The sequence below is a fragment of the Dermochelys coriacea genome, chromosome 18, assembly GCF_009764565.3.
Source record: "Dermochelys coriacea isolate rDerCor1 chromosome 18, rDerCor1.pri.v4, whole genome shotgun sequence".
NCBI lineage: Eukaryota > Metazoa > Chordata > Testudines > Dermochelyidae > Dermochelys > Dermochelys coriacea.
The window spans coordinates 8,512,708-8,536,611 of record NC_050085.1 but is presented as its reverse complement, the minus strand read 5'-3'; the positions used below and the strand labels follow the sequence as shown (position 1 = coordinate 8,536,611).

Genomic DNA, 23,904 nt, shown 5'->3' with positions numbered 1-23,904 from the left:
TTGAAGTTTTTTTGTTGAAGAATAGACACTCTTAGGTCTGCAATCGAGTGACCAGAGAGATTGAAGTGTTCTCCAACTGGTTTTTGAATGTTATAATTCTTGACGTCTGATTTGTGTCCATTTATTCTTTTACGTAGAGACTGTCCAGTTTGACCAATGTACATGGCATGCTTCAGATTGGGGGGCTGTCTGTAAGTCCTTACAAATACTCACCAGCAACCACACACCAAACAACAGAATCACTAACCCAGGAACCTATCCTTGCAACAAAGCCTGTTGCCAACTCTGTCCACATATTTATTCAGGGTACATCATCATAGGGCCTAATCACATCAGCCACGCTATCAGAGGCTCGTTCATGTGCGCATCTACCAATGTGATATGTGCCAGCAATGCCCCTCTGCCATGTACATTGGCCAAACTGGACAGTCTCTACGTAAAAGAATAAATGGACACAAATCAGATGTCAAGAATTATAACATTCAAAAATGTTGCTGTAGCTCACAAAAGCTTATGCTCAAATAAATTTGTTAGTCTCTAAGGTGCCACAAGTACTCCTTTTCTTTTTGTGGAGAGATAGTCCCTGCACTTTTTACTCCAGAGGATGCTATTGGACATCAAATATACCAGCTGTGTCAGTGACTTTTCCTGCTCTCCCCAGTTGCAGGGACACGGATTGTTGGCTGTTTCCATTCCTGGTCAGCAGCACTGGTTCACTGTGTAATGGCGGCTTTAAGGGGCAGAAGTTAATAAACTCAGGAATTATTTTTAAAATGTTCCCCAAATAGGTTAAGTGCAGCAGAAATTCAGAGATGTCCCAGGTCCTCCAGTATCAACTTCCATTCTGCCCTAGCTTTGCTTGGAATAAACCCAGTTCAGGCCCAGCATAAGCAGACACCCGACTTCTTGGGCATCAGTAGGGTTGCATTCGGCTCCGTTGCCAAAGAACCACGAAACCATGAGGCATGAAAGTTAAAACTAATTTATTTAAGAAAAAAATCCCGTCAAAAGGAAAAATATATTGATTACAAGCTCTGGAAGCTTTTGTCAGAATAGCAACAAAGAGATCAGCTTTATACAACAGAGCGAAGGTGGCTAGCAAGACAGGCAGGGCTGGCCCCCAGGTCCCCAACCAAATGTCTTCCTGATTCCCGGCAGTGTGAAGGGGAGATAAGGAGCAATTCCCAGCTAAGTTCCATTCCCGGCAAGGAGATCAACTCACCCCCTCCCTCCACTGTCTGTTAAAGTGCTGCAGAGAAGCCAAGGCGGGAAGGGGACATTGGAAGAGTCTATGACACGTACCCCAGCTGTGCCCAGACTCCCTGGTATAGGGATGCCACCCAATCTGTCGCTGGCTCAACCAAGCTCCGTACTGAGCGAGGATCCCCAGTGCTCACTGTGCACCCTGGCTCCCTCCCATCAGAGAGAGCAAGGTGCACATGAGCTCTACAGGCAGGCGAGCCAGAAGGGCCCCTCTCTCAGGTGCCAGGCGGAGCAGAGAGAGACCCCTCCATGCCCAACAGCTCCTTACAAAACCATTGGGAACAGACACAAATATGGCAGGAGGTTTGGCTGCGCGGTGGGGTGGGGAGAGGAAGGATGGTTTCTGGGTCCACCTGTAAAACATTAGGCCTCGAGCCTCAATTCTGGCTGGCCCCGGGAAGGGAGCAACCAGCAATTCAGGCTAGCAAGCAGCCAGCTCCGACTCTGAGTGGCTGAATATCTCCCAGTCACTGACCCTTTCCAAGTTGTGGAGATGCCAATGCTGCCTGGATTCTCCTCTCCCCTAAGCAATATCGGCCTCCCCCAAGTCCCCTGACACTCCCCAGCGGGCCCTGCCTTCCCCCAGGGGAGCTCTTCCTTCTCAGCTGGGTGCACACCAGGTTTGCAGTGGACTCAGACTAGGCAGCAAGCAAGGAGAGTCCCTCCTGCCCCTTGCTCTGCTTCTCCTTGACCCACCCCAGAGGACGAGGGATGGGAGGGAGCGCCAGGCTCCATCAATAAACCGAGGGACATGAGCAAGTGGAAAAGCACTGTTTTCTGAGGCAAGACCAATAAGATCCAAAGAATGCAGAGCATGGGAGTGCTGGAGAAATACAGAGCCCCTAGGACCTCCCCCACTCCCTTCCACCAGCCCTCCTGGCTCCTGTTAGGCCACCATGTCATTCCTGTCCCAGGCCCCAGCATGCATGTGCATCTCCTCCCGCCCTCAACCCCCAGCATGCCCCGCACACACCATCTCCGTCCCGCGGATAACCAGCACTGGGGATAAAACCCTTCTTAGGAGCCCCCATTTCCCTTCCGGAGTCACGTTCAGGGCAAAGCAAGAACCAAGACTTGCCTGAACCCAGAGCTGGGTGCAGTTGCAATCAGCGAATTCCTCTGGGTATGGAGAAAGAAAGATCCTCTTATCCCCTAGCCAAGGCCTCAGTGTTGAAGTCTCCCTACACCACCCACCCCTGAGGGGCAACAGAGAAGCAGGGCATCCCTGCCCTACACCCCCAGGAGGCTGGAGGGATGCCCCACTCCCACCCTCACAGATGTCCCAGGAAAGCAACAGGGGGTGGAGCAAAGAGAGGCTGGTCCCCCAGCAAGAGTCCGTTAAAACTACGGAGGAAAAGTAAGATAAAGCATAAGAGGCTCCGAAGCCCGGTTCCAAACCCTGCAGAGCCAGCCCGTGCCAACCTCAGCCCCAAAGGATCCCGTCCTGCCCCTCCCGGCTGCTGCCCCTAGCCTCCCGCCCCCTCACAATATATTATCACTATGATGTGCAAGTAGGTTTGCTCAGATCCCCCCACGCTCCCATCCCCACGTCTCAGCCCAAGCCCCGTCTGCGCCTCGGACACTCTTGCCCACCCCACAGCGCCGCTAAGAGCAAAGCATGATGGGTAGTTAGTAGACAGGTAAGACGCCCCGCAGCCCCACCCCCTCCCCCGTGCACCACCCCCCGTCCGCACTGCAGGCTGGAAGGACAGTCCTGGAGGGCGGGGGTCACTCCTCGCCGCCCCGGCCCTCCTCGCGGTGGCGGTTGGAGCCGGGAGCCTCTTCCACCTCCTGCTGGTGGTGGGCGTAGTGATGGGGGCTGGGCCCCTCGGCGGGCAGGTTCTCCTCTGCGTTCAGGTAGACATTGAACAGAGCCCCCTCGTGGCTTGGCTCCTTCCCGCAGGCCTGGCAGCTGCAGTGGAGGATCTTCTCCACCAGCTTGTCGACTCTGGGGATCTCGGCGTTGCCCGGGCAATCCAGCGTCACCTGGATCAGAGGAAGAGGAGGGGGGTGAGCGGGAAATAGTCCCCCTCCCCTCCAACACATACCCCCCCGCCCACTGCAGGGCTGGGCGGGGCACGCAGCTCGGAGCCCACTCTGCCCCAGTCCAGCTGCAAGCTCTTATGGGCAGGGTCCGTCATTTCCTAGGAGTCTGCAAAACCCACTGGTCAGTGTCCCATGTTCAGAGGATGCACGTCTGTTACAGCTCAGCGAGCCTCAAGCAGTAGAGCAGCCGTCTCCAACCTTTTGACACCTAAGATCACTTTTTGAACCGATGGGCAACTCAGGATCTAACCCGCCCCTTCCCCAAAGCCCCGCCCTGCTCACTCCATCTCCCCCTCTCGCTCTTCCCCGCCCTCACTCACTTTCACCGGGCTGGGGCAAGGGGCTGGAGTTCGGGATGTGGTAAGGGGTGCAAGCTCTAGGAGGGAATCAGGATGCAGGCAGGGGCTCCGGGCTGGAGCAGAGGGTTGGGGTGCAGAAGGGGGCTCAGGGTGGGGCTTGGGGTGCAGGAGGGGGTATGGGGTGCTGGCTCTGGGAGGGGGTTCAGGGTGAGGCTTGGGGTGCAACCTCCCGCTGGGCAGCACTTACTTCCTGTGGCTCCCTGTCGTTGGTGGGCGCAGCAAGGCTAAGGCAGGCTCCCTGCCTACCCCAGCCCCACACCACTTCTGCGCCCCTTCAGCCCCTGGGATAGGGAGGAGGGGGGACGAGGCTCCATGCACTGCCCCTCTCTGAAAGCACCACACCCCTCTCTGCACCCAAACTGCAAAGCCAGCCATCCCCAGGTACTAAGAGGGCCTCAGAAAAGGAGGGGTTACTCACGATTTCCCACATGGACTGCGCAGGCATGCAGGAGTCACAGTGCACCAGGGACTCCGTAGACTGAGGGAAGGTGTTGGGGACGCTGTAGCTAAAGCACTGTCCCAGGCAGGCCCTGTGAAGAAAAGGAAGGAGTAAAGCCCCATGTAGCAGAGTATTAGATGGGACTGGGAGCTTGATGCAAACCAGGCACGAGACACTCCCTGCTAGGGCTCTGGTAGCAGGCGGTGCTTGCGGGAGGTGAGGGAGGCAGCAAGATCATGGTCTTCTACGAGGACAGGCTGGAGATAGACGGATAGAGAGATGTCACAATGGGGAAAGAGCCAGGGCTTCTCTCTGCAGTCGCTCAGCCCCACAACCAGAGCTGCTCCAGCTGCCTCATGCAGTGATGAAGCAGGTAGCGTCTCAATGCAGAACCCTTCTCCTCCTCCCCATGAAAAGCTCCCCGTATGCCTTACAGTGAGTCAGCATCCAACGGGCCAGAGAAGCAAGGTGGGACTGAAGGACTTGGATGGAAGTGGTGAGGAGAGGAAGGAGGAGTCCTTGCCTTGGCTTTCCTATACTGAGACACATACGGCCTGCATGTGTGACCCCTGGGCTCAAGGAGTGACTCAAAGAGTGACCCAGTTGAACAAGATAAAGCTACATTGCCATAAACACTGTGCGCGCCCCACAGCCACTTGGGATGTCGGAGGGGAGAACTCAGATTCTCATGCATCAAGAGCCCAGCTTGCCACTTGGGAAAAACCAATTGCACTACAGGGCCTATGACACAGCTGAGCAGTTCCAAATCCATCCAGTAGAGGGCAGTGGTGTACACACAAAAGCCAGTTCGTTACGGTATCCTGCTGCCAGTGACCAGAGCAGGACCCAGGAGCTGTGGCATTGCTCTTGGACTCTTCCAGGAGAGGACATCACCAGGGTGACTGCAGCTTGAAGTCACTTGCAAGAGAGTCACACTGCGCTTTAATGACAGGTTTCAGAGTAGCAGCCGTGTTAGTCTGTATTCGCAAAAAGAAAAGGAGTACTTGTGGCACCTTAGAGACTAACAAATTTATTTGAGCATAAGCTTTCGTGAGCTACAGCTCACTTCATCGAATGCATCCGATGAACTGAGCTGTAGCTCACGAAAGCTTATGCTCAAATAAATTTGTTAGTCTCTAAGGTGCCACAAGTACTCCTTTTCTTACTGCGCTTTAAGTCTCTTAAGGGGGAAATGAGGGCTTGAGTGCATATTTCCATCAGTGTCTCCCTCTGACTCCAGCTTGGAGAGTGGTAACAACCTGTTCTAGGAACCTCCTCCTAGTTCTGGCTGTGCCACCCGACCAATCGATTCCCTACTACAGCCCTGGGTGGCTAAGTCCAGATGGTGCCAACTAGGGCCCTGATCCTGAAATTGACTCAAAATCTTCTCCCTTAGCAGGGAGTCTGCATCAGGCAAAGTAACCAACCTGAATAGTAAAGGAAATAAGTTGCATCTTGAGAAGCCCTGGGCTGCATTTCAGCCTACTTCCCCCGTACCTGTTCTGGATAGACTTCGACTCACAGCCACTGTGCCCCACAATCTGGGTGATATTCTTCGCCTCGCACCACGCGCTCTTGTCCGGGAAAAGGGCCAGTTTGTTAATGGGAGGTGGCGCGGCCAGGATCACAGCTGGGAAGAGAGCAGCCACCAGGAACCGTAACATCATGGCCAGCTCCACCGAAACCCTAGAACTAGAATCCAAAGAGCAAAGCTTGAGCAGGTGGGAAAGTGAGCCCCGTCCCCTCCCTCCCCACCCTCAGATCTCAAAGCGCCCTAGGAACCTTCCTGCACTAAGCCCCACAAGCCCCCTGGGAGGAAGGAGCATGTTAATACCTGTTTGCCTAGGTTCCTGTGGGCCCTGCCTCAGACTAGGGACCAGACGGTGAGCACTCGCCCATTCCACCCGGATGTGCCCTATAAATCAGGCCCTATATGATGATGTAAATGCTGGAGTCTGGTCCATCCTTCCTTTGCAGTACTGGCCTCTCTGCGAGCCAGGCATTTATCCATCACAAGCCAGGTTAGAGGAACAAGAGTGAACGACAGGGCAGATGCTGGGGGTTGTTCCTGATGGGGAGGCCTGGGTGAATCATTCCCTTGGGCTTTATGGGGGACCAAACCCAGGTGCCACAATGTGTAGTGGAGGATAGGATGGACCACAGCAATGGAAGCCGAGCACCTCTTCCATCACCTACTGTCCTGAAAAGGCACTCGCCCCGCTCCACCGCGGTCTGCTCCACAGATAGACCTGCTAGCAGAGAGGCCAAACCCCCTCCAACAATCTCTCCCTCCCCCGGCACCTGGTGCATCCTCACCGAGGGGCATGTGGTACCTGGCACAGCCCTAGCGTCATCCTGCTATGGAGACTGCAACAGAGCCTGGCACCCAGGGGGTTGGTGATGGCTCCCCCAGGGCCACAGACACAGTATAAAGTGTCATGTGTATGCCTCAGTACGACAACGGATCATTTCTCAAGCATGGCAGATAAGGCCCAGGGCTGCTCTGCCCTGAGGAACTTAGAAGCCACACAGAAAATAACAACAAGGGACCAAGATTTGCCCCTTTATTTCTTGTTTCCTTGCTCCTGCATCTGCCCCCACCTTCCCCCACCCCGAGCTTTTGACGCTCTCCATCATTATGCTCCTGCTGTGGGCACAGGCACTTGTTACCCATGAGCAGGTCCCGCACTGAGCAGCGTGGACCTGGGTGGCACGGAAGGTGTTGGGATGACAGGATGCCCCTTCTCTCAGAAGCTGGCAGTCTGGGAGGAGGCCACCTTGGTAGACTGTGGCGAGCTGAGCAGGGAAAGCAGAGATTCAACCATCTACTAGGGAAGATGGGGGTTTGTATCTAGTGCATCACCTCTCTGGCTGCATACACGCTCCACACATTGCCGTGAGAACTGGCCAAGCAACCAGTGCCAGCAGGCATGGTCTCTCACGCAGTGGAGAGATCTGAGTACTTGCAGACCTGGCCCTGTTTGCACACCAGAGCTCGCTGCCACCCCTAACCAGCTGGAGCAGAAATGGGTACAGGAGGGAGCTCAGCACATCAGAGCTAAGACATCCTGCAGGAACAGAACCTCCCACCAAGTTTCTCCTGGGGGACTGGGGGAAGGAACTGAGGTCAGTTATCACCTGAACCCTATACTGAAGGCGTTGGGCCAAACCACACCTTTCTGGAAGGGCTTGAATTCACAGTCACCGGTCCCTGGTTACATGTGTTACCTTGCACCACACACTTTTATCCAGAAAAAGAAGTCACTTACATCCCAGAGGGAGCACAGCCTATTGGTGAAAGCAAACATCTTAGAGTTAGGAGACCACACATCTGTTCCCAGCTCTGCCACCAACAGGCTGTGGGGTAACCAATTCACTGGATGCTATGCCTCAGTTTACACACAGTGTAAAAGGGAGATAAGAACACCTCACCATAGTCTTCGGAGGGCTTATTCATTTGGGTTACAAAACCGCCTTGAAATCCAGGTGGACCAAGGAACCAGAGGAAAGCCCAGTAGGTACAAATGGGCCTGAACCATCAAGTCAAGATCCAAATGGGCCCAAAGCTTTCAGGGCTGAGTCCGTCTCTTGGCAGCACTGACAGCAGCAGAGCTGGGGAGATGAGCATCTCTCCTGTAAACCACCGAGCAGGGCGCCCTGTGCCCCGAGAACCCTTCGCCTTTGGGTTGAGAAAGAGACCTGCAGGAGAGGCCTATTCCATTGCCTTGTCACATTTCCTACCATAACCCTCTGCCAATTCAATCGCAGACCGACTCAGGGCTGGCCAGCAGCTGATGCCTACCTGTGCCAGCAGCGATCTTACTCCTTCCATCGCTGCTCACAATGTGCCCAAATAATAATAATAAGAAAAAGCATCACAGGAAGAGGTTGAATCACTGTCTGGGGCTTGGTCTAGAGACTAAGCACTTGCATTACAAACCTCCCTCCCACCCCAGCCTTCTTCCTAGTTAATATTCATGACAACATCCCTTTGCCGTTCTCTGTGGTCTCCAGCTGCCGGGCAATATTAATTATCCCATGACTGTTTCACTCCCCTCCCTCTGGGGCTAGCCAGGCCACTTCTCTGACCCCTCCTGCAGCTCTCGGTTGGGGTAAGTGTGCAATGCATCATTCTGTGTGTTTTATATTCAGGGCCAATGAGGAAATCACCCATGGTCATTCGTTGCCAGGGAGCAGAGAGCTCAGAAGTTAGAAGTGAAGAAACCGCTCTGATTTCTGGTGCTAAAAGCAGCCCTGCAGGAGGTTGAAAGCATCTAAGAAGCAGGCCAGAGCTTAGTGTGGCTGTCCTTTAGAGCTGCGAATGCTTCTTATTACGGCCTAGGGCCACATACACTGATAGCACAGAACTCTGATAGCTGCAGCATCAGGACCAGGAATTCATCCTCTTTAGATCAGAAAGCACAGTGAATTATTGCCTAGGTGTGGCTGTGTGCCACTTACAGACAGCGGTCTTCTGCTGAGGAGCAAAGGGATCTTTCGCTATCTAGAGCCGCCTTCCATACACGATCAGGTTTCCTTGCATGCAGGCTAAGAAACTCCAGGCGTTTCCATTCCCAGAGGTTCTTCCCAGTTGCCCCATCAGGGGAGCAGAGTTTGTCTCCTCCCCACTCCAGAGGGGTTGAAAGTTTTAAAATGTGTATTTAGACTGGTGAGATGCAGGGAGAGAGAACTGTCCCCATTCCTGCTACCGCCATTAAAAGACAAACCACAGTCACCGTTAACAAACCCTCTTTCCATGGCTTTTTCCATTAGCTCAGAAACAAGATGCAACCAGTTTGCTCGATGGAAAGAACTAAAGGCACAAGCTAGGGACTCTGAAATCACACGCTTGAACCTCCTCCATATAAGCTCCAGGTTTCCTTAGCAGTCGGAGAAATAGACAGCTTCATTTCCAGATGTCTCCAGCAGGTGTTGCTGCAGGGCAACATCAGGTAGTGGGGTTAGGAAACCTCAGGCTGCATGCAAGGAAGCCAGGGAAATGCCCAATCTATATAATTTGTTTTTATGGCCACATTCAAATTTAGTGACGAGTGGGGTGAGGTTTTCGATTTGCATTAACCACAAGGACTGGGACTCGGTCTGTGAACTGGAGGATTTCTTGAGAGTGGAGGTATAAAATTACCCTGCTACACTGATCAGCATCGAATATTACTTGCCACCAGACATATGTTTCCTTCTAGGCCAGAAACACAGAATATATGGAGAGAGAGGCCTGGACCAAAGTGCCAGCTATTAATACCCCGATAACAGGGAAAAGCAGGCTTCATGGAAATAAGAGATTTTTTTTTCCTTCAGAGGGTTTGGATGGAGTTGTGGCTGGAGTCAGACATTTGGACTACTTAAAATACTAGTTAAAAGCATTTGATTTGTTATTTCCGTCTATTTATTTATCCAGTGCCTGATCCAAAACCCACACAGAAGCCAATGGAAAGAATCCCACTGATTTACATGGATCCAGCCCTAAAAGGTTTGCTGGAAGCATATTTGCTGGAAACACACAAAAAATTACAGCCTAGTGTCAGAGGAGGCTCTGGATAAGAGAGTCCCAACCCTCTGCCCCTCCTCTTGTCATTCAGATAATCTGTATGCAACTCTGCAGGGTGAAATGTACCAGATTAGAGAGTCCCCAGATGTTTTCTGTAAAATACGATAGTCTTATTTAGCAGCTCCTGTGACTCACGGATTCATACATTTTAAGGGACTCTTAGATCATCTGATCTGGCCTCCTGTATAACATAAGCCGTAGGCTTTCACCCAGTTACTGCTGCACTGAGCCCAATAACTTGACTCAAGTTTATCTCCCAGAAAGGCACCCAGTCTTCTGTCATCTCTCAGCTCCTCTGAAGGGGTGCTCAGCACCTTGGGCAACCAGCCCTTAGGTTGCAATTTATGAAGAGTGTCATTTATTTACTAGCCGTGATGCAAGAAAAAATCATCATTTTCTTATTGCGCTAATACATGATGCTTACAACGCAGGCCTGTCTCTACAAGCCTCACTCACACCAGCAACCTTCATCAACATGCATTATCCCAGAGTTGTCAATGTGCTCCTCACGTGAGTAAGAGTTTGCAGGCTCAGGGTGAGCTGCGTCGGGGATCTAGCCTTCTCACAGCTTCCACTGAAATTTAAGAAGAGTTGGGTGGCTAAATCCCTTCACCGGCTCAACCTTGGGTTCTACATTTCTCCCAAATTGAATCGTGGGGGGCCTGATCCTGCTCTCATTAAAGTCAACGGGAACTTTGCCAGCTCCTTGAAAGAGTGCACACTTAGGCCACAAATAATTGCTTTTAAAAAACAATGCGAATTGCACAGCAGCATCGTTAACCTTTAAGATATGTATTGGTTGGGGGGAGGAGTTCTACACAGGCTTACAGATCTGCCTGTGCAGATCTGATTGCAGAATCAGGGCTCCTGGAGACCCAAAGAGCAGCACGGAGTTCCCCAAAGGGGCATTAATATTTCCTCTGGGGTTGGCGTGGCACTTGCTTAGATATTCCAAAGAGAAAAGCGATTCCTTCTTTCCACAGAAGGCTTCTCAGGCTTCTCTGCACCCAGAGGCCAGTCCCAGCCTGCCCTGCGGTGAGGCAGCGAGCTCTGTCAGCACTTGAGGCCTGAGGAAGGGCAGGGTTCCGTGAAATGATACTTTTGCTGCAGATCGGAACCTGTCCATCATCACAGCTCCTTCACCAGGGGTGTCCAGGATAATTCCACGGCACCTGGGCTCCGGCCTCACTCAGGGACTCGTGTGAAAGACAAGCAGTATTCCTGCTGAGCCAGTGCACAGTCCCCCAGCCCGCATTCAGGGAAGCACTTTAGCGTGTGTTGAAGTCCAGTCCTTCCCTGCACAGGGAGGGATGCATTCTCCACCTGGGGCCTCTAACAACGCAGACCGCAAACGGTCTCATTTGGAAGGGCCTAGTCAGCCAGCCGGGGGATCCTCTACAGGAGATTTCCTTGCCCAGATCAAGGGCCCAATTCTGCATGGTGCAAAGCACCCTCAGATCCCATTGATTCACTGGTGAGAGCATCAAACCCTTAGCCCTTTAACGGGCCATGTTCACATAGTGTTTTAATTTGCTAGGCATGCAGTTGAGGCCCCCGTCCCAAGCTTCTAGTGAGCACTGGGGCTGACTCAAATGGGTAGGAAAATATCCTACTTGCGGGAGTTAGGGACTAGAGCTGGGGCTGAAAACCAGCCCAACATGTAATTGTGGCATGTCTGCATCTGGTATAGCTCAAGCCAGTCATGCGAACAGAGCTGCCACTAAACCTTCTCATCCGACAGCAGCCACTGGCTGGGAGACAAAAGCGCCGTGTTCCTTCTTACCCTGGGCCTGGAGGGGTGGAGAGGAAGGAAGATGAGGCACCGCAGCAGGTTAACAATCTTCTTATTAAATAAAGACATTGACCACATTCCTCCATGACAAGCTAAATTACATGTTCCAGCCCCTGAAGAAACAAGCGTGTTCCTAGCAGCGCTGACCCCCGGTCTGCCAGAGAGCGAGACGGTGCACACAGGGATTCTTTCTCCTCTCCACACAGGGCCACATTTTTTCCTCCGAGGCAAACCTTTTTCAAGCAGAAAGTTCAGCTCAGTTCCAGCAAAGCTCTCAGGCACTGTGAAGGTTCCCCCTCCTCCCTCACTTCAGGGCACAGCAATCTCCACTTCCCCCATGGACCATTCTCCGTCCTTTGCAGTCGTTACGGCAATTCAGACCCCCAAATCCAGCACATTTCTTCTCCTTTTGGGGCCAGACTCTGATCTCTCTCATTCAGTTGCAAATGAGTGACTCCACCGAAATCCATAGGGGCAGGCCATTCCCTGTGGGATCAGATGCGAGCCCGTAATGGAGAAGAATGCCAAGGAGTGTCTTTCAAGCAGGAAGATGCTGTATTAAGCAATACATCTGGTATCCACTGTATTTCACCCCCAATCTACCAAGCAGGCCGGAAGCCAGGGTCAGTTAACCTGGCACCTTGTGCTGAAATCAGATAAAACCACATTTACTCAATTACAACCCAACTCCCTAATCCTTTCCCAGAAAGTCACAGGGGAAAGAGCAATCCAACAAGCAGGCGTCTGATCCCAGTGCATCCTGGCCTAAAGAGTCCAGCAGCCGCTCGGAACAATCGCGCTGCATTCTCATGATGAAAGGACCAAAAGCAGCTTTTGCTCCTGATTGTCCCGTAACGACATTGCCACTTTTCGTCCAGCAGCCCAACCCCAACTGTCTGAACTGAGCACTTTGTAGGGCTCAAGAGACCCTTTGTGTGAGGCTAGTTAGATCAATAAAACTTCCAGGGCCATTTCAATCAGCACAGAGTGAGAACGGCACCGATACAGAGACCAAAGAGGAGCACATCTGGGAAAGAACCAGGAGGCCAAGGGAAAAAATGGCACGACAGGCAAGTCATTGCTGTTATTATCCCATAGACTCATGGGGAATTTGAATCCCAGCTGTAATGTGAAAAGAAAAGGAGTACTTGTGGCACCTTAGAGACTAACAAATTTATTAGAGCATAAGCTTTCGTGAGCTACAGCTCACTTCATCGGATGCATTTAAGCTGTAATGTGGTTGCACATGTGGGGTGTTCCTACCTCCAAATTCCCCATCAGAATTTACAGGGGTTAGGAAGAGTGTATCTCTGACCCTCCAGCCCTTCCTGCACACATGCGACTGAACCGAGATCACTCACACTTTCCAGCTGACAAAGATAGGATCAAACCACCTCGGAGATGAAGCACCTTAAAGATCAGCCCAAAGGCAAGGAGAGTGGCAAAGTTATAACCAAACAAATCTGAATGGAGGTGGGAGCTAGAAATAGAGCAAACTTTTCTTGGAATTTTTGTCCATTAACTTTCTGCTCTCATGTTTGCTTCCCTTTTGTGTCTGACAATGGCAAGTGTTTGTTCACCGGTGTTTCCCTTCCCCACAAGAAGATACAGAAGGTGAATCTGAAGCTTGCACATTTGAATTCTCCAGGGAAAACAGAGACCATTTCAGTGAAGACTCCTAAACATGCATTTAATATATTTTACTGAGAATGACTCTGAGGCAATAAAACACCAGCTGATTACAGATGGGTTGAGGGTGAGTGAGGGGAAAATTTTCAGAGGTGATTTTGGATGCCAAACTTGAGCCCAATTATCAGAGTTGCTGAGCATCCATCACTCCAGTTGAAGTCAATGGGAAATGCAGGGACTTGGCATCTCTGAAAATCAGACTCCAGGTGTCTCAAACTGGCATCCAAAACCGATGCACCTAGAGTCTACGGCCTCTTTTCAAAATGTTGGCTGGAGCAGCTTTATAAGAGAAAGACATTTTACTAGATCTCAGTGAACAATGGTATTACAGCAGCTTTCATTGGAGGAGCTCATAAGTTACACTAGTTAGTCCAGTCTCACAATCCCCATGAAATTCATTACACAAATGGGGTAACTGAGGCAGAAAGCCATAAGGTCGACGTTTTTGGAAGTGTGCATGAACTTCTGGGCACATGCAAATGTGGAGATCTATGCATGTGCACTCTTGCACTAACACTTTTAAGGCCTAACAGATATACCCAAAAGCTGGGCCAATGGCAGAACTGGAAAAAGGACCCAGAATTCCTGACTCCTGGTTTCCTGCTCTAGCCACTAACTCGTTCCTACTATCCTAAATTCAGCATTTAACATTCACATGGGGTGTGCAATATTCAACTGCTGGCAGTGAACCGAGGGCACCTCCTTCTGTATTTCAAGGATCACGACGGGACTCAATTGCCCAAGTACTCACCTTGGCATCTAAGAGCAGATCTGAACACTCAGGTTTGAAAACTGGCCTCTCAGTCAGTGGGTTAACGCAGCTTAGGTCCCATCTACAGACACCTCCATGTCAAGGGAGCACGTTACAGCACATTCGCCCTCTGAGCCAGCTGAAGCACGATCCCATTTTGCAGCGTGCTGTAGATGGGACCCGGCATGTCTGCAGAAGGGTGCTGAAGCCTTGGGTGTGCTCTGGAGAGCGGGTTGGGTACATGTGAGTCCACCGGGGCTAGACACTGGCATCACACCAGCACACCCAGAAAGCAAGAGCTGCGTTACTCGGCCAAGTCTGCCTGGGTAAGACAATCTGGGAGGATCCTAGTCTGGTCTGGGCCCAAAGCTCTGCATGGAGCTGAGAGAAGCAGGACCTGTCTTCTGCTCCCCAGGCTAGTGTGAACTGCACATGCTGCAGAGACAAAGCCCTGGGCGCAGGGAATGTTTCACATCCAAACCACTCTGGCAGATATGGACACCATGTTATCCAGCTCCTGAGGGAGTCGCAGCCAGGTGGTAGCCATAACAATGTGAGACCACCCCACCCACAGCTCCATGCTGCTCCTCTGACCTCCCTGGCAGCACCCTCAGGAGCCAGGCTGGCAACTTCCAAGCACCCTGCCACTTTGCAGAATTCCCCTCGCTGAAGGGTTATGGGCATGGAGCCCAAACTAACTGTGCTTCAAGCATCAGTAGCTTAAGCCCAGATATTCAGTACCTCAGAGAGCATCTCCTCCCCTCCCATCCTAAATCCCTGAGATCCCTGCAGGGACCTCAAGAAAGCAGGGGGGCAGTGCCAAGGAGGCAATTCTCCCCTCCCCTAGCAGCATCCCCTCCACCCATGGAAGCATATGGGACAATGAGTGCCCTAACATCAGCTGAGGGGTGACCAGTGGAATGACTGCTGAGGCTGCATTCCCACCCCCAAGCCTGCAGCTGTTCCAAGCCATCTGGAAATCAAACACTTGTGGAAAATGAAAAGATCTTGAAAGTTTTTACCCTCTTTTTCCAAAGGGAATTTTACACCAAAATATCAAACAACCTAGCAGGTGGGCGGAGGTACCGTTTGCAGAACAGTTTACAATAAAAATCTATTTATATCTGTTTATCTCATTCAAACTCTTGTGATTTTGCCAAATATATAGAAAACAGGGATACAGACAAGTTGTGAATAAGGCCACACACGGACACGGACACACACATGGCATCCTGGGGTTCTGGGTGCCTAACAAACACCCGGGCTTTATAAACATTACTTAATGAAGACTCTGTCCATGGGGAGGTCCAATCATGCCAGGGGCTGAGTGCCCTCAGTTCCCATTGCCTTCAGTGAGAGTCAAGTCTGCTCCGCAGCACAGAGCACCATAAAGGGCCAGGTCCCATGGCTGGCAACAGCTTAAATGTATTCTTTAGCAAGCACATGTTAAAATCTAAGGGGCCCGATCCTGCAAACCCTTACTCACCCAAACCATCTGCGTTCACATTGATTTGAATGGGATTATTCCCATGAGTCCTTTTAAAAGCATCAGACTCTTCACAAAACAGAACCAATCAGCCCAAGCCCTGAGCTGATTATCACCTGGTTATAGGAAGGACTTTCTAGCAACTGCACTATTTTAAAAAAAAATTCTGTTCTGTTCCTGCAATTGATTAGCCATTCCAGGTCACTGACCCACTATATTCTTCAGTCATTTTAATATATAGGAAAAGTTACCCACACTCTCCTCCTAGGGAGGGACCTTTCCAAGGAGCCCAGTACCAGATTTACAAGTGCTCAGTACCCACCAGATTGCATTGAGTCCCTTTGTGACCTTTATGGCCAGATTTGTGAAAGAGCTCCAAATCCAATACACTGAGCTGTTTGAAAAACTGATCACTTACTTCAGTACCTAAACAGAAGCAAACTTCTTTGAAAATCTAGCCCGTTAACAATTATATTATATACGTATATACAATTAACACATATATACTTCAGAAAGCTCAAGAGTATCGCTCCTCTGAAATAAGGAACTTTACTCATGCAGAGCATCCTAGTGATTACAGAAAGTTGAACTTTAAAAAATCCCAAGTCAAATAATATTCATTTACTTACCCAGACAAAACAAGGGCAAGTTTCACACCATTCTGAGCATACAACATTTTTAAATGAAAGCTGACAAAACCGAAGTTTTTTAATACTTTAAACAAAAATTAAAACCAGTGGAATTTACTTGAAAATTTGCATTTTTTAATCTAAAAGAATCTGCTTTTCACTAAAACGTAGTTAATTTTTTTCTTTTTGAACTCCGTCACAGAAAAATGCAAACTGCAAAAGTTTTTAGGAGACCAATTCTTTCCAATCCCACACTTGTTTTTGCAAGCCTCCAATTAACTTGATAAATGTCACAATGAAATAGACAGGGGAGAGGGTTATACATGAAATGTCTTGAAATAACTCGTAGGGGTAGCAAGACAGACAAGTGCTTAACCCAGCACAGAAATCCAATTTGAGCTGGGAGCTTTGGTCTTGCTCTACTGAGCTGCAGAAGATTGGAAGGAAATGTAAAAAAAAAAAAAAAAATCTAACTTGAGGAAGGTCTATTTCTTTTTAAAAAAATGAACCCAAAAATAATTTTTGAAACAGGATGGGTTTTGTGTCGTTTCTCACTTTGGGGCTGCTTGGTTGCATCCTTTGGAACCCAGAAGAGGCTAAGTATTATCCCTCTGCAAGTTTCCTTGACATATTCATTCACCCACATGAGCTTGGGAAGTTCATAGCAATAAAACAGATATGGAGGAAAAAGGTGTATTCTAGGTAGAATTTGAAGAAAAGCTCAGCACTCACAATTTGGCCAGATTTTCAGAAGAGCTCAATACATTGAGTGGCTCTTTTGAAAACCTGGCCCCCCGTTGCATCCGCTGAGCACTTGATAAACTAGCTTCATGCATCTGCAGAAACCAGCTCCGAAACCCACTGAAATCATTGGAAAAACTTCCATTGACCTGGATAGGCTTTGGATCAGACTCCAATAGGCAGATGGTGGAAAAAGCACAAGTAACTGCTTACCAGAATGTGAGGTGTGCAATATACAATTTGTGGTTAACACAAACCATTCATAATTCACCTTCATTTCTAATTTTCTTTCAAACAAAATATGATCAAAGTCAGTAAATTGTATCAACCTGTGACACAAAAATATTTTCTTTTCTCCCCTCCCATCTCTGAGATTTTTTCTTCTTCCGACACCTGTTCCATTAAGAGAGCTCTGTTGTCCTATGTAACTATTGTGGTAATCTTGCTACCACTGACTTCAGTGGAAGTGAGGAGAGACCTTGTGTTTGAAACATAGAAAATGTACTCGTTACTGCCTCAAACACCATGCTAGCAACAGCGGAGGTTGGGAGCAGGGTTTAGTAGCATCAAGGTGCACTAACGATGTGGACAGGGATGCGTGAAATGCATGCTACAGAGCCTTTATAGAGTGGCTTAGTCTGTAGCATGGTACAAAACCCTAAACCTCTTTCTGTAGCTTTATAAGTTTCTGCACTGGGAAGCAACAGGCATTTTTAAACACAGCTGCTAGCATCATTTCAGCTGTAGCGTTGCAAAGGCCTAGCTCACACATATAGACCCGAATCAGGGCTAACTTCCTCTTGTATTTTTACCTTGATCAGAGACACTTATTTTCCCAAGAAACAATTCAAACCTCACTGCTGCAAAGTGAAGAATGAAGCCGGCGCGACATTTTGAGCTTGGCTGGGATTGTCAAAGGAGCACAGGGGAATTAGATGCCCAAACCGCAAAGTACTTTGCAAAGGAGGGTAAGTATTATTATCCCCCATATTCCAGAGCTGCGACTCCACTGACCACTCCAAGCAAATTCCTTTTCCCCTGAATCCTTAATCCAGGGCTTGCTCACTAACAATACATCAATTACCCTATTGTGTCTCCACAAAGCACCTGGCTCAGCAGGAAGCTCACAGAGTTGCACCCTGTGGTAGCATTTCTCATCATGCCGTCCCTACTGAAGTTACAGCCCCCTCTCGTCTGTACCACGCTGACAGCCACTTTCAAGAGAGTTGGGAGTACAATCCAAACCACCTTCAGGAATGCTCTTGACATTAATTTGCTTTCACGCTAGAGCTTGATTTGTAACGGGACATCAGAGACATCCATCTAGCTAACAGATGGGATTTTCACTCCTCACACAGCCCAGTTCTACTCTCACTTACAACCTCGGAAACCTGAATCGAGTTATTCCAGATTTGCACTGGTGTAACTGAGACTGGAATCTGGGACAGCGTATTCATGCTCAAAACAAGCACAACTGGAATTCGATCACACCCATTATTTAAAATAAATAACTGCACTGGGATTTTTTTTTAATTGAAAATAGACACAGTTGAAAGCCATTTTCAAGCCAGAGACGGACGTTGTCTCTGATGCAGGGTACAGATGCCTTTAGCTGGGTCAGTCATTTATTACAGAACGTATATAAAGGATTGATTCAACTAGACTCTGAACACCTGGTGCTCACTCATGGTGGGTTCTCTCAGGATCAGCTCTGAGCTGCAGGGAGGAGGGGAAGGGGTATTACAGAGGAAGGAATTTGGGGCTAAAGGTCTGGACCTTTCAAAGAAGCCTCAGGATCATTCATCCCTTCCCAATAACCAGGGCAATATCCTGACTCCACCGAAGTGAACAGCAAAACTCCCATTGACTTCAGTGGGGTCAAGATTTCACCCCTCTGACTTTGTTTACCTGCCTTTTCAGCTGTGGGAAGTGCCAGTGGCACTGAAACAGCAGCATTAGCGTTAGGTACAATGATTTGGTATTCATTGTAATATCACTGGTACTGATTATAAAAAATCCTTGGCATTAGTATCAAGGCCTGGGGATTTCTATAGGGTTCCCAGAGTCACTTAGCAGCTCCAGCATCTCAGCTCAAGAGGCATTTTCAAGCATTACCAAAAAGGCCTTGGAGCCTGATTCCAGAGCTGTGACTCAGGCAAAACTCTCCCCACCTCCTTATCTGCCAGATTGGGCCTACTGACTTCAGTGAGATCAGGAGCAAACCAAAACCTTTTCCAAGCTGAGAAAGTCATCTTACTGCCACAGCCATTGGAGTGGGAGTTTTCTCCTCACACATGATGAGAAGACTAAAGACGCACGTTAGAATGCACCCAAATCGAGGGCCCAATCCTAGAGTCTTTCCCAAAGCCAAATTCCAAATGATTTCAAGGGGAATTTTGCTTCAACAAGATCAGGCCCATGATCTGCAGCTGGTGTAAATCAGTGGAGCTCTTTTGAAGTCAATGGAGCTGATTTACACCACCAGAGGGTCTGTCCCAGACTAATTCTAACTCTAAAAGCCAATCTCCGCTTAGCTGGTAAGGTAGAGAAACAAAAGTCTGAGGAAGATGGCAAACAACAATTAGCGGCAGTGGTAATGGAAAGCCCAGAAGGACTAGCTCCTAGTCCCAGCTGCTATGTGTAAATCCCACTAGACTCAACCCCCAGAAGAATCACTATCCTATATTCACTTGTTAGGTTAAGAGCCCAACCCTGCAGTGACTTCACTGGGAACTGGGAGTACTCAGAACCTCATGGGAGGTGCTCAACACCTTGCAGAATTGGACTCTTGGGCCTTGGGGTTGAGAGACTTTAGGGGCCTGATGCTGCCCGCACTGAAATCACTGGAAGTTCTGTAAACTGACTTCAAAAGGAGCAGGAACAGGGCCTAGTAATATGCAAGTTTCAGGGTCTGATTTAAAAGGACTATGGTTCTGGGCCCAATCCTGCATTCCTTGTGCTCCCAAAGCTTTCATCGACTTCAGTAGGGGCTTTGGTTGCACAGGGGATACAGAATTGGGCCCTCAAGAAGCATAACTAACCCACCCGAGCCCCCTACAACACCACAAATGACCAAATTGGACTCCACGACACAGGGTGAAGCCCCGATCATTGCCCTTCCTTGGGGGTATTTGCAAACGTGAGAGTCTCTATATTTAAGCTGAATTCCATTTCCTGGCCTGAAGTTTTAAGATTTGGGGCAAACCTCTCTCGTCAAGATGGGAAACTGCATTGCAAAAAGGTTAGATTGCACGCAATTTATTTTGAGTTGGTCGGAAAATTCCAAATAATACATAGCTCTTTGTCTAAACATATAGGGTGAAATGCTGTCTCAAGTGAAGTTTGTGGGAGCTTTGCAATTGACTTCAATGGGGCCAAAATTTCATGCATGGCATCTATATTGTAAAGATATCTTGCTTGTGTAATGTTCTTTCACATGAAATAATTCCACTGAAGTTGATGAGAGTACTCATATAAGCAAAATTTACACATATGACCATGCATTTACAGGATCAGGATCTATATGTATGTAAGAGGATGATATTCTGGTAAGATAAATGCTAACAAACATGTTAAAGTGTAAGGAGTTGTCTAGGTCAACTTTTATATGACATGAAAATACAGTACAGAAAATTCTGTCCTTGAAATATATCACTAATATCACAACTGAACTATCATTATATATGGAAGATGTGGAAATTATGTCTGTAACAAATTAATAGTATTATAAATATTTACAATGCACCTATCAAATATGAAATTTATTTTTATTATTATTATTACCATGCAAAATAGATATAGGTATAACATATACAATCATTTGTAAATGCTTGCATAATATTTCAGTGGTTTTAAAAGAAATATTTACTGTATTTGTCAGGTGTGTGTATATTTGTAAAAGCAGTACAATATATGTAATTAACAGAAATACATTTGGAGGTAAGTTTACAATATGATCATTTTCTTTCCAGTAGGAACATTTCCTTTCATTATTTTGCCCAAACTATTACATTTTTCTGATACTCCGGTTAATCAATGCACTTTAAGGATTTTGGTTAAATATCTCTCCCCCACCCTTTCTTATCTGCATCCAAAAAATTCATGAAAATTGATCAGAAAATCTGCACACCAAAAATTTGCAAATGATACAAAATTAAATTGCTTCTAATGGATGGGGGTTGTTATGTTTTTTCTTTACTTTTTGGGGGGCGGAAAGGACTAGGGTGTTGGCGGAAATATTTTAATGATTTCAAAGCATATCTCCTGAAGTCTTCCTCATCTGTATCTTATTTCTGTTTGTGGCAATTTCTCATCCTTCAAGCCATGAATCACTTTGGGGGGAAAAGGGGTGGGAAGAAGAAGCAAAAATCTGGTCTTGATAAATCAGGAAGAAAATGCAGCAGGTTTATTTTTTATTTAATTCAGAGAAGAAGAAAAGTTTTGCAATTGCAACAATGTCTAGCAGTTTGCAACTTTATGTGGATGAAAAGTGCTTTGGAGGGTGTGTGTGTGTGGGGGGAGGTTACTTACCATGAAGTCGATTGAAGGAAAATCCCATAAGGTCCTTGGCTAGAAGCTCCGAGGGAAGCCAGCAGATCGATACAGATCACTCTCCGAGGACAGAAATTTCAGATTGCCCCAGCAAATCAGCTACTAAAAAGAACTGGGATCTTCCCGCAATCTCCTCAGAGGAGAGAAAAAAAAAAAAAAAAACAAGGAGCAAGCCAAGCTCAACACCTCAGCTCTGTATCCTCTCCAAATCGGGAAATCGGAGGGGGGGGGGGAGAGAAAAAATATATCTGCCCCCTCTAGAAGTTTATAACATCCTCATCCCCAGCAGCAACAGCATCCTGGAGTGCAGGGAATCCAGAGGGATTGAGAAGGTCAAAATCCTCGCAAACCCAGAAGTGCAGAAACTTCCTCCACCACAAGCCAACAGGTAGGAAAGGAGCAAAAATAATTATGAATAATAACAAGTGGTTGAGAGCCTGGATGAGAGCCTCAGTCAGGCAACAGAATCCAAAAGGTGCAGAAGGTTCAAGCCCATCTGAACAGAATTTCACAATCAACTGGGGGGGGGGGAAGGTTGGACAGGGAGGAAAAAACTTTCCAGAAAAAAAATCAGAGGAGCCCCAGTTCACTCCAGTTCACTAGCGTGAAAGGCAAGAGCTGGGCTGGAAAGGCTGCAGAAACCCCCAGCCAAAACCAAACCCCAGTTGAGAAAGGTAATGGGGCTTGGGAAGCTCAACCTGGTACTGGAAGGATCCAGCCCCTCCAAGGCATCTGCTCCAAAAGATTCCCTGCCCGTGGAGAAATGCCAGAAAGGCAAGGAAGCCCAAAGCAAATGGCAAACTCCACTCTAATGCAGAGAGCTCTCTGTCCCCTCCTGGCTAGGCTCAGAATGGAGACAGCAGCACTGCACAGAAAAATCACAATCAGTCTGTCTCTCTCTCTCACACAAGCAGAGCAATTCCAGGCTGCCTTCAGTAAGGAAAGGGGCTTGACTCTGAGAGGATCTGATTATATTGTACTAGACAGGAATGAGCAAGCAGGGACAGGAAAGATTTAAAGTGCCCTCAGCCCAATTTCTTAGAGGTTTACGCTTCTCTCTCTCCTCTGCAGCTCACCCTGGAGAGGGGCCAGCTGCAGCTAAGCTACAGGGCCAGAGATCATCTGAACACTCCAAAAAACACTGAGAGGGTGTGTTGTTGTTAGTGGTTTTAATTTGACCTCAAACTATTTGTTTTTAATTTGTAGAGACCCCAGCCACCGCCTCTGTCGTCCCCCCCTTTTCCGAACATGCTCTTCCCTGACCTCCAGCCAGAGATTACTAACTCCAATCCAGTCCTTTATTCAAGCTCCTAACCCTAGCCACCACTCAGACTTGCTAGCTCCAGCAATGAGAAGAGACCCCTCTAAGGAGGAGGGTGGTGTAGATTACTGATGGGTCCAGTTTTTCAATGTGTCCGGGATGTTAGAGATCCAGTTGACTTGATCCAGTTGTTAATTAGTAAGGATTTAAAAATAAAAGTTTGGAAGGAGTATAAACCGCCCTACTTTGAGGCATAAACCCCCGTCCTCTCTACTTGGTGGGGGCAAGGAAGAAGCTTCCCTTATAGAGGTAAGTCATTCCATAGCTGCCTAGTCTACCTCTCTTGGAGGCATCTGGTGTTGACCACTGTCAGAGATAGGATATTGGACTAGATGGACTGCTGACCTGATCCACTATGGCGATTCCTACGGTCCTAATTCTCTGGGAGCATCATCATAAGGGATCCCTGCCAGTGAGATCGTGAGAGCCTCCTCATGGACCTCTTTGAACTTGGCACCATTTTATGGTTTAGCTGATGAGATGGCCTTGGCTTCTTATGGTACAATCAAGAGTAGGCTCAGTTTAATATCTGTTATGTCCTTTCTCTGTGCACTGTTTCTTGCCAATGCAGGAGGCTAGACTCAGGACTGAGCTCCACCTAAAACATAGGTCAACTTTGCTACATTGCTCACACCCTAAGACAGGGGTTGGCAATCTGTGACTCCGGACCCACATGCGGCTCTTCAGAAGTTAATATGCGGCTCCTTGTATAGGCTTCAACTCTGGGGCTGGAGCTACAGGTGCCAACTTTCCCTAGGTGGGGGGGAGGTACTCAATGCTCAACCCCTGGCTCTGCCCCCACTCCACCCCTTCCTGCCCCCCCCGCAAGAGCCTTCTGCATGCCATGAAACAGCTGATCAGGAGGTGCTGGGAGCGGGGTGGGGGAGCTGATGGGGGGCTGCTGACATATTACTGTGGCTCTTTGGCAATGTACATTGGTAAATTCTGGCTCCTTCGCAGGCTTAAGTTGGCCACCCCTGCCCTAAGAGATGTAGTTAAGCTGACCTAAGCCCCCGTGTAGACACTGCTAGGTCGACAAAAGAATTCTTCTGGTGACTAGTTACGCCTCTCTGGGGGGGGGGGTGTGGATTTATTACAGTGATGGAAAAACCCCTCCCATCACTACAGCAGGTGTCTACACAACAGTGCTTCAGTGGCGTAGCTGCAGCTGTATTGTTCTAGCACTTGTAGTATAGACGGACCCTCAATGATCTGAAAAGGTGTTTTCTTTGTCTAATGTGTATGATTCCCTTCATTTAGGTAACACCCTC

The 23,904-nt window shown here is 48.6% G+C and overlaps 1 protein-coding gene across 1 annotated transcript; it reads right to left on the bottom strand.

Moving 5' to 3' along the window:
* Positions 1-969: 969 nt before the first annotated feature.
* LOC119845062 (neuroblastoma suppressor of tumorigenicity 1) lies at positions 970-23,305 on the bottom strand. The gene is made up of 4 exons (XM_038376814.2): positions 21,292-23,305; positions 5,605-5,799; positions 4,087-4,198; positions 970-3,249 (listed from the first exon to the last, which is right to left on the bottom strand). Exons 2-4 carry the CDS (start codon positions 5,772-5,774, stop codon positions 2,992-2,994), a joined length of 540 nt encoding a protein of 179 aa, XP_038232742.1. The 5' UTR covers positions 5,775-5,799; positions 21,292-23,305; the 3' UTR covers positions 970-2,991.
* Positions 23,306-23,904: the final 599 nt, after the last annotated feature.

Bases quoted from the DNA above. Each gene is read 5' to 3' on its own strand.
- LOC119845062 (XM_038376814.2), bottom strand. From the start codon at position 5,774: ATGATGTTACGGTTCCTGGTGGCTGCTCTCTTCCCAGCTGTGATCCTG. The intron at 4,199-5,604 runs GTACGGGGGAAG...TTTTCTTCACAG, and splicing joins TCGAAGTCTATCCAGAACAG to GGCCTGCCTGGGACAGTGCT. The intron at 3,250-4,086 runs GTGAGTAACCCC...CCTCTGATCCAG, and splicing joins CGCAGTCCATGTGGGAAATC to GTGACGCTGGATTGCCCGGG.